Raw genomic sequence first — 10,190 nt, 5'->3', positions numbered from 1 at the left:
TACAGAATTATATATGATTAAATTTGTTGCATTATGAATGACACCAAACTAATCTGACATTGAACACAGAATGTAACTGATGAAATAGACCAATTTTCGGTAAAGATACAAAATGCTGAACAGGATATGTTGTCACAGAATACACATCTGTTAACTTTCACAAGTTCAGCCTGAATGAACTTTGCAGAAATGGACCTGCTCTCGGGCAACTGTGCAGGTCACAAAGAAGCATAACATTAACGTCAAACTACAGTATGGTACACATGAAAATGTCTGCCTCTATACACCCAATGTGCAGTACTGAACTGGACTGTGCACACTTAAGGCATGCATATGATGTTTACGAGAATAAGTATCTTGGACACATTACTTTTTGGTAAGCATACGCAATCACAGAAAATCAAAATGAAAACACGTCCTCATATATTCAAAAAAAACTTCGCCATGCTTGGTCAGGAGCGTTCTCTCCCACATGGCACTAAGTGGTACTGTCCAGGCTTCCATTATTTCTTAAGAATAAATATTATTGTGATAATTCTGGATACATATCTTTTTTCTCTTTAGACACTGTCACAGTACATGAGAAAATGCCGTTCCATCAACAGATAAAAACAAATGAGCATCAGCTGCACTACTTTCTTTCTCAGAATAAACTTCACGCCTGGAGATTTAATTTTATCCCAGGAGACTGACATCAGGTATAAATGTGAGTACGTTTCCAGGAAGTGCAGAAAACTCTCAAATGTGTAGTTTGAAATGCATGGGATACCGATAGGTCCAGTATTTGCCATTTACTATCCCATTCTTGCCGCTATTGGAGTTCCAGGTAAGTTATTCTCGTTAGTATCTGATGCGTTAATCATCAAGTAAGTGTTTGGAATTCCATTTCACCTGTCGTGTTTTTCTCTGCATTTGAAAGGTGCTTTTTTGTCTCCAAATTTGTTCAGTCATCATCCGACTTAATGCAGTTAGTTTCACTCACGTAATTTATCATTACTTTTGCGTCATTTTAAACAGTAACGGTGTTAATTCCACATTTTATCAGATGAAGGATGTTACTGACATAATCTATGATCTTAATGTAAACGAAATTGTCTTCTTCATTATTGGCATTTCACCACTTTCATTGCGCAATATCCTCATATTACCTGCACAATTCCTTACTTGTACATTTAGAACGACTTCTTGTGTCAGGTAACACTCATTGCTTCAACTGTCCGATTTCCAACAGCATCTAATGACGGAGACGTAGGTATAGTATATTACTACCGTTAGTGAGTTTGAATTTATGTACTATATTCATAGTGTAATTGCAATTGCATTTACGTTGTTGATAAAGCGGTTTTGAGTGAAGTACCAGGAATTTTAATTGGCGTAACTGCAGTTGAATTGAGCATAAATAATATTTTCGCCCCATTATCACAGTGTAATTGAGATTTCATCATGAACTTGCCACTGATGCTGTGGCTGAAACATTGCATTGAACATGTGAAATAAAAGACACTCACTTTTATCATGTGCCTCCTTTGAGGCCAATAATCCTAATCTCAATCTGGAATTAGAGTTTTTGTTCTCATAAAGAACCCCCACTGTGCTATAGACCAAACCAAATCCTCTCAAATATGTGGATATTCCAGATCTTAACGTTTTTATTACTGTAAAGGCAAATGTAATGTATTGCATTCCAGATGCAATTGATCTTGCCAAACTGTTGGATTTAAAGAAAAACGCACTTTATCCTTTCACTATAGTTAAAATACAATGAAAGAAGCCAGGAATTGGATTAACGTAACTGTATGGGGAAACTTCACAGAATACTGTAATAGGTACAGTTACAAATACTAATTAACTGTTCCAATATAATAACATCACTTGGAGAAACGCAAATTCAGAAAACGGATTGTCTTACACGCAACTCCTGTAGCAGGTAGAGGGCCCCACAGCTTTCAGCTGTAATTGAGACAGGGAAAAAATAGCTTCCATCTTTTCAAGACTACAAGAGCAACTGCTACAAACTGAACAAAAAATCTTCCTTTAGTGAGCATTTGGCCGCACCCAGACAGGTTGTTCCAGTTGTTGCAACTTTAAAAGAAAACAACGCGACACAAGCCATTTACGGGTTCTGGTGCACTGCTTGGTGCCGCTCGGAGATACTGAGAACTGTGAATGCTGGAGAGTAAAGGGTGGAGCTGGAAAAAGCACAGAGGAGAAAAGGAGTCGCCGGTTCAGGTTCTGATGAAAGGTTCTGACCTGAAATGTCGTCTCCACTCCTGGTCTAATGCGGTTACACCGGGTGCACTTTATCCAGCTCTATTCTTTATCCACCACTGTCTTAAAACGTTTCTTCAAATAACACCCAGGGCAAAATTCTGTGCTTATAGCCACAGTATCGTCATGCTCTTCATAGCTCCATTGGCTTTCGAAGGAGCATCATGATCGAGCACAAATATCTGCCTTTTCCACTGTATTCTTGCACACAATTTTCATCTGTACACTTATCCAATGATCTCTTGAATGCCTTCGTGACGTCCTTTGGAAATGTGTTCCATACCTTAGGCAGTCACTGTGTCAAAAAGATTTTTCTCACTTCAAACTTCCTTCTTTATTACATCGCTTTAGGTTTATGTGCTGTCAATTTTTTCCACTTTATGAGAGTGAATAGCTTAACCCTGTACACTCTCCAATCCATCCTTCATTTTGAAAACATCAATCAAATAATGTCCCCGCCTTTACACTCCAAGCAAATAATCTCAACTTCTTCAATGCATCCAATAACCTGAGGTGAAACAATGGTTCCCAACATGGCGCAAGATATATAATGTTTCAACCTGTAGTTCAAGCTGTCAAGTCATAATCCAGTGAAAAGATCAAATTATCAATTACATCCTGTGTAAACCTCCTCCACAAAGTCGCAAGAATGTTGATTCACTTACGGTTGTTTTAGGATATTTATGAACAAGATGAATGCAAATGTTTCCAAGATATAAATTGAGATGACACACGTCTACTGTCTGTGAAATGCAGTCCTCATAATTCTACGTTTCCAAATTTATACTGACTTTTAAATTTTAGGGTTTTTTCCCTGTATTTTCAATATTTCTTTAGTAATGTATGTCCCGACTTGTGTTTGTTTCCTTGGTTTCTCCTTAATGACGTTTCTTCGGATTCCTTTGATTTTTGAAATTCTGTCAAAACATTTCACTATGAACGAGGAGAGCTGTGGTGAGGCTAATGCACAATTGCTAATAGTGTAAAGCATTCCTTCAACAGAGATTTAAGATCAACATTTTAAATTTCATGAGAAATCCAGGAAATGGATTATTGTTTTTTGAAGTCAAAACTGCAACCAAATTATGTTTTCCCTGTCTCTTTCCATCGCAGCAAACCTGGCAGTGATTGTGATCTTGTCTCGAAGAAGATGTGGTCTCTCGAGATGTATCACATATTATCTTATCTCGATGGCAGCAACAGATCTGCTGGTCATTATCACGGTTGTAATATTAAACCGGATTGCTGGGATTTACTTCCGATTTAGTTTCCTGTCTATCACACCAGTTTGCAGTGTTCGCAATTCAGTAAATTTTGCAGTCATTGACAGTTCTGTCTGGTTAACAGTGGCTTTCACCTTTGATCGATTTGTGGCCATATGTTGCCAAAATCTGAAATTAAAATATTGCACAAAGAGGGTGGCTTCCTGGGTGATAGGAATTGTGTCTGCACTGTTCTTGATAAAAAATATCTTTGTGTACTTTGCTTATGAACCTATATACATAGTTGACAATACACCCCGGTTCTGTGGTCTAAAAGTAGAATATTACACGACCATGGAATGGGCTGCATATGACTGGATTCGTTCCATTTTAACTCCTTGTCTTCCCTTCATTCTGATTTTATTGCTAAATGTTTTGACTGTCAGGCATATTTTTGCAGGCAATCGAGCCCGTAGGAGACTCCGGGCTCAGAGCAATGGAGAGAACCAGAGTGACCCAGAGATGGAGAAGCGCAAAAAGTCCATAGTTTTACTCTTTGGCATCTCGGGAAGCTTCATCTCGTTATATTTGTTGTACTTCGTTACAATCATTTACGTCCGAATTGCAAATATTCCCTATTCATCTGGTTCTGATATCAGCAGAGTCATATTTATTGTCCAACAAAGCGGATACATGCTTCAGCTGTTGAGCTCTTGCATCAATCCATTTATTTATGCTGGGACGCAGAGTCAAATCAGAGAGGAGGGAAAGAATGCTATGAAATATCCATTGAGACTCTTTGCGAAAATGCTCAAAAATGCAAAATGAAGGAAGCCAACATGAACTCTCATTCACATTGCAGCCTTCACTTTTATTGGCTTTCTTGACAAATAACTTTTCCATTGAGAATCTTTGAAATTCTGATCTAATACTTGTGTAATATATAATGACTGAACACTATAAAGTCATGTGCATCTGCGCTACAGGTTATTCTGTTAATTCCCAGTTATATTGCATATTTGACGTTAGTTTGCATTTACAAGAGGCTAGAGAACAGTGGGGTCTCTTAATCTTCATGTCCTGTGTGAATATTTGAATCTCTCATCTAAGAAAGTTAGTAGCTAGCTTATGGTTATGCACACAAAATCAGGAAAATTACTTCAGCTGTTCAAGCATGCAATATCACGTTGGCTCTCTGGAGGGAATCGTTTACTTTGTTTTCGACTCAATGCCACGGGATCCATAAGTTAAATTCACCAAGAGACATCTTTAAAACAATTAGAAATTGGAATTGATACTTCTTGATGGACTTTGCACTTGCCATGCTGTGCCAAGTCGATGAAAGACGTGCTGTGTGTTGCATTACTGTGTGCATGCAACAGACGATCATTTCTAATATTAATTTTAGAGGAAGAATGATTGGCTTTGAGATCAAGATGATTTCCCATGAAGGAAATACAAATACTAGACATCTGTTCAACTGCTCAATGCACAAAACACAGCACTGTCTACCCAGCAGAGACTTTACCAAGTCATCCATCTCCCGAACTCCGCACCCTCATGGTAAAATGATCATAGAACAAACTGCAACAAGACAGCATCTCGTGTCTTTTCACATAATTGCCGCCTACAAACCCAACTTAACATATTTTTAAATATGAACTATTCCTTGAGATGGTTTAGCTTCATTCACCTAACAGATCGGACAATACAGTCCATCAAAACGTGTACCCTCTATCACATTTCACTGACAGCCAATCAACACGCTGACATTCACAGTGTCAACACATCTACCCACTTCCTTGGGTTTTTCAATGTTAGGCACTGTATTCGCATTGAGAATGGAAACTGCCCCTCTCTGTAGCCGATGGACCCAGGACTCACAGCACACAGCAGAATAACCACAAGCAACACGCATCACGCATGATGTATTATTGGAAAGATGTTATGCAGGAAACAGCTTGTTTGGCAATATCCGATTGAGGAGAAAGTGAGGTCTGCAGATGCTGGAGATCAGAGCTGAAAATGTGTTGCTGGAAAAGCGCAGCAGGTCAGGCAGCATCCAGGGAACAGGAGAATCGACGTTTCTGGCATAAGCCCTTCTTCAGGAAGAATGGTAAATCTGGGTTGATGCAGGTTTTTGCAGAATGTGCAAACAGGTGTTTCCAAAGTGCTTGAAAAGTCTGGCTGAGCATAGGGTATGTCATAGAATATGGGAACAATGATAGACACCACACACATTAGTCAACCTACGAACATGTGAGGCAGTAAGATTACCTTTGATATCATTGCAATATAAGATAACGACCTGGTACAATAGACAGAATGTTTCCATACGTAGACCGTGATGCAATGTTGATGTCAGTGGAATAGAAATCCAACGATTAATGTTAAATTTACAGAGCATAGATAATAATGAAATTTTTGACACGTCAGGGCATAGGAAATTCCAGAATTCTAGTGTGGTGTTCAATTGTGCAAAATAAAAGAATTAATTGCTACATTTTTGTGTGTTGTCTTTACCTGACTGCAGCAAGACAACTGAGTAAACTTTAGGAACTCGGGCCTCCAGAAGGAAAGCTTATTGTGGACCTTGCCTCGAAAAAAATGTGCTCATAAATTAGCACCGCTGGTCAGAAATGTTCAATTCAACGTTTGTTCAAATCTGTCATTATACTTGCCTATGTTGACCAATTTAACAGCACATTTCTTCGTTTGAATGTAGCTTTCTCGAATTTACTGTATTTTTCTTTTATACATGGTTTGTCCCTCAGGTTAAATCAACATCAAAGAACAAAGAACAAAGAAAGTTTACAGACCAGGAACAGGCCTTTTTCCCTCCAAGCCTGAGCCGATTCAAATCCACTGTCTCAACCTATTGCCCAATTCCTAAGCAACTGTATCCTTCTGATCCACCGACTCATGCATTTGTCCAGGCGCATCTTAAATGAATCTACTGTGCCAGCGTCTACTATTTCGGCTGTCAAAAGGCACTGACCATCCTCTGTGTAAGATACTTGCCTCGCGTATCCCCCTTAAACTTTTCACCTCTCACCACTCATTATTGAATCCTGCACCCTGGAAAAAAACTTATCTCTATTCACCCTGTGTATATCCTTCATGATTTTGTCGACCTCAAACAGGTCATTCGTCAATCTCCTTTTTTTCTCATGAAAACAGTCCGAACCTGCTCAACCTCTCTTCATAGCTAACACCTTCCATACCAGGCAACATCCTCTTAAACCTCTGCACCCTCTGCAAAGCGTCTATATCCTTTTGGTAATGTGGCAACCAGAACTGTGCACAGAATTCTAAATGCTGCCAAACCAATTTTAACATGACCTGCCAGCCCTTATGCTGAACAGGGCGTCCGATGAAGGAAAGCATACCAAATGCCTTCTTGACCACTCTATCCACCTGTGCAGCAAACCTCAGGGTACAATGAACCTGCACTGCCAGATCTCTCTGCTCATCAACTTATCCCAAGCCTTTTCCGTTCACTATATAATTTGTTCTAGAATTAGACTTCCCAAAATTCATCACTTCACATTAGCTGAACTTGAATACCATCTGGCCCTTCTTCGCCCAACACTCCAATCCATCTATATTCTCCTGCATTCTTTGACAGGCCCCTATGCTTTCGGCTACACCACCAATATTCGTGTCATCTGCAAACTTGCTGATCATACCAACAGTGCCCTCTTCCAGATCATTTATGTATATCACAAACAAGGCGGCACGGTGGCACAGTGGTTAGCACTGCTGCCTCACAGCGCCAGAGACCCGGGTTCAATTCCCGCCTCAGGCGACTGACTGTGTGGAGTTTGTACGTTCTCCCCGTGTCTGCGTGAGTTTCCTCCGGGTGCTCCGGATTCCTCCCACAGTCCAAAGATGTGCAGGTCAGGTGAATTGGCCATGCTAAATTGCCCGTAGTGTTAGGTAAGGGGTACATGTAGGGGTATGGGTGGGTGCGCTTCGGCGGGGCGGTGTGGACTTGTTGGGCTGAAGGGCTTGTTTCCACGCTGTAATGTAATCTAATCTAAATAAAAACAGTGGCGCCAGGATTGATCCCTGTGGAACACCACTGGTCACTTTTCTCCATTCCAAGACTACTTCCTTCAATTACTACTTTCTGTTTCCTGTTGCTCAATTAGTTCTTTATCCACCTAGCTAAAATGCCCTGCACACCACATGACTTCACTTTCTCCATTAGTTTACCATGGGGAACCTTATCAAACGCCTTACTAAAGTCCATGTATATGGCATCAACAGACCTTCCTTCATCTATCAATTTAGTCACTTCCTCAAATACCTCTATTAGGTTGGTAAGGCACGATCTCCACCACACAAAACCATGTTGCCTATCACTGATAAGCCCATTCTTTTCCAAATATAAATGGGTTTTATCCCTCAGTACCTTCTCCAGCAACATTCCCACCACTGACATCAGGCTCAGTGGTCTCTCGTTATCTGGAATATTCCTATTACCCTTGTTGTACAGGGGACAACATGAACACCCTCCACTCCTCCGGCACTTCGCCTGTGCTTCATGATGCTACAACGATATCTGTCAGGGCCCCAGCTATTTCCTCTTTCATCTCCTTCAGCAACCTGGGATTTGTCTACCTTAATAACCTCAAGCCTATCCAAAGCATCTTCAACGTGATCCAGACTAATCAAACTTTTATCTCTAATCTCAACATTCATCATGTCCCTCTCCTCAGTGAACACTAATGCAAAGTATCATTGAGAATCTTACACATTTTCTCAGGTTCGACCCCCAGCATTCCTTCGTTATCCTTTAGTGACCAATCATTTCTCTAGTTATCCACTTGCTTTTTTCTTTAAAGATTCTCCTTAACTATGCTCGCTAAGGCTATTTCTTGACCCCTTTTACCCTACTTGATTCCTCGTTTAAAACTGGTTCTACTCTCCCGATATTCCTCCAGGACCCGTTCTGTTCTTAGCTGCCTGGACCTTATGTACGCTTCCCTTTTCCTCTTGGCTAGTCGTACGATTTCTCCTGTCATCCACGGTTCACGAATCTTGCCTTTCCTGTCCTTTGCTTTCAACGGGACATGCCTATCCTGCACTATCTTTAACCTATCTTCGAAAGCCTCCGACATCAGCCGCCTTTCTCTCATATGAAAGCAGAACTTTCAGGGACCAACAACTTTATCTTTAGTGGTTTGGAGCCATTAACCTTAGACTCAATCTAAAGCAAAGGGAATGTGGAGCTTCTGGGCAGGAAGATTGGATTCTCACGCTGTGCGTGAAAATAGTAAGCTATAGTAAACAGCAAATGCTGAAAACAAAAAGCAGTTCCGTCAGCATCCGTGGAGAGAGTTAAACAAGTTTGCCTCTCAGGAGCATGGTCATTGGTCAACATGAATATAGACACAGGCCTCATAAACCATGGGCTCAGAAGTGAAAATCCGAAGAAGGGCACCTGCTCATTATTGTTGTCTTGAGATTCCGATTTGAGACCACAAATATGATGTTATTTCTGTGGAAGTTGGCAGCGAACAAAATTGTTTTGAGGGTGAATTAAAATTTGGATTCGTGTTGAGAGATGGATGTGTCTATCTATTTTTTGATGTCTGTCAGTTCTTGCCAGTTTTGAATCGGGGATAAGCAATGTGGGCATCCAGCTCCTAACTAAGTGTAGGGATCTGCACAAGTGGAACGCTGTGCATCAATGTGTGAAGACTAAATAGACGCAACCTAAATTGGCAAATGACCGCAAAATAACAAGAGAACAAGCTCTCTCTCAAACAAAATGAAATGTATGATTTCAAAACGTTAAGCATGAGTGTATATAAAGGAATTTAATATTACGGTTAAGTTATAGGTTGGGAAAGATTTATATGACATCCTCGGGGCCAACTCCTTTTCACCTAAAAGGTATTTTCAGATGGACTTACCTTGCAGTTTCGTTTGTTTATTTTCAGTCGACCTCCCGTTACTTTGGTTGCCAGCGGACCTGAACTTAATGTGTCATTAGATCTATCTGGGTCCATTTTTACGGCTTTCTGCTTGTCAGTCATGGGGACAAAGGATACCCGACCTATAATTCAATCTTGAAGTTACATTGGGGGTTTTACCAGAGATGCAATGAAACAAAATCCTCATCCAAATGCATTGAACTGCACAGGCAAGGATTTTCACATACAGTAGCTTTCGATTCCTTTAAGGATAAAAGAAAACCCTCCCCAATATAATGGCTAACAAAGAACGTTAAGGATGACAAACACAAATTAAATAAGTCTCACGCCGTTGTGCCCGTCAGGGATCCCTCGATCGCCATTTGCTCTGGAGAAATGGGCCCGCCCGGGCAACTTTTGCGATCCCCATCCGAGGGGAAGGCCGATGACTCAAATGAAACTCTCTCTCTTCAACAGAGTAACAAGCAGCCAACTGAGAGAAACAGCTGATGGTGGCGTCTTTAGCCCATACAAGAATGCTCAGAGGACTCATTCAAGATCATGCAACTGTAGAATATTATCATCAACTTTCCCAGGCTGTTTTCCTATCGTATGCAATCCAGCCCTGATAATATTTGATAGCGCATGTCACAACTGCAAATGCAGACGGTAATCAGCGATAGACGCACGGGAATGGATAAGAGCAGGTAAACTTCAGAAAATTAAAACTACAATGAAAATTATTATCAATACGAATAATACACAAATCGAATGTATCATTAAATTGGTGCTCGCA

At 40.5% G+C, this 10,190-nt stretch overlaps 1 protein-coding gene across 1 annotated transcript; it reads left to right on the top strand.

Annotated features, from left to right (window-relative positions):
* The first annotated feature begins 756 nt into the window (after positions 1–756).
* On the top strand, positions 757–4,298 carry LOC148142199 (putative G protein-coupled receptor 139). Its single transcript, XM_087977026.1, has 2 exons — positions 757–826; positions 3,382–4,298. Exons 1-2 carry the CDS (start codon positions 757–759, stop codon positions 4,296–4,298), a joined length of 987 nt encoding a protein of 328 aa, XP_087833152.1.
* The last annotated feature ends 5,892 nt before the right edge of the window (positions 4,299–10,190 follow it).

The sequence above is a fragment of the Chiloscyllium plagiosum genome, unplaced genomic scaffold (assembly GCF_037043375.1).
Source record: "Chiloscyllium plagiosum isolate Xiang-an unplaced genomic scaffold, Cpla_swu_hap1 HiC_scaffold_30, whole genome shotgun sequence".
In the NCBI taxonomy this organism is placed as follows: domain Eukaryota; kingdom Metazoa; phylum Chordata; class Chondrichthyes; order Orectolobiformes; family Hemiscylliidae; genus Chiloscyllium; species Chiloscyllium plagiosum.
Note: the sequence above shows the minus strand (reverse complement) of the source record. Positions and strands in the feature narration are given on the sequence as shown.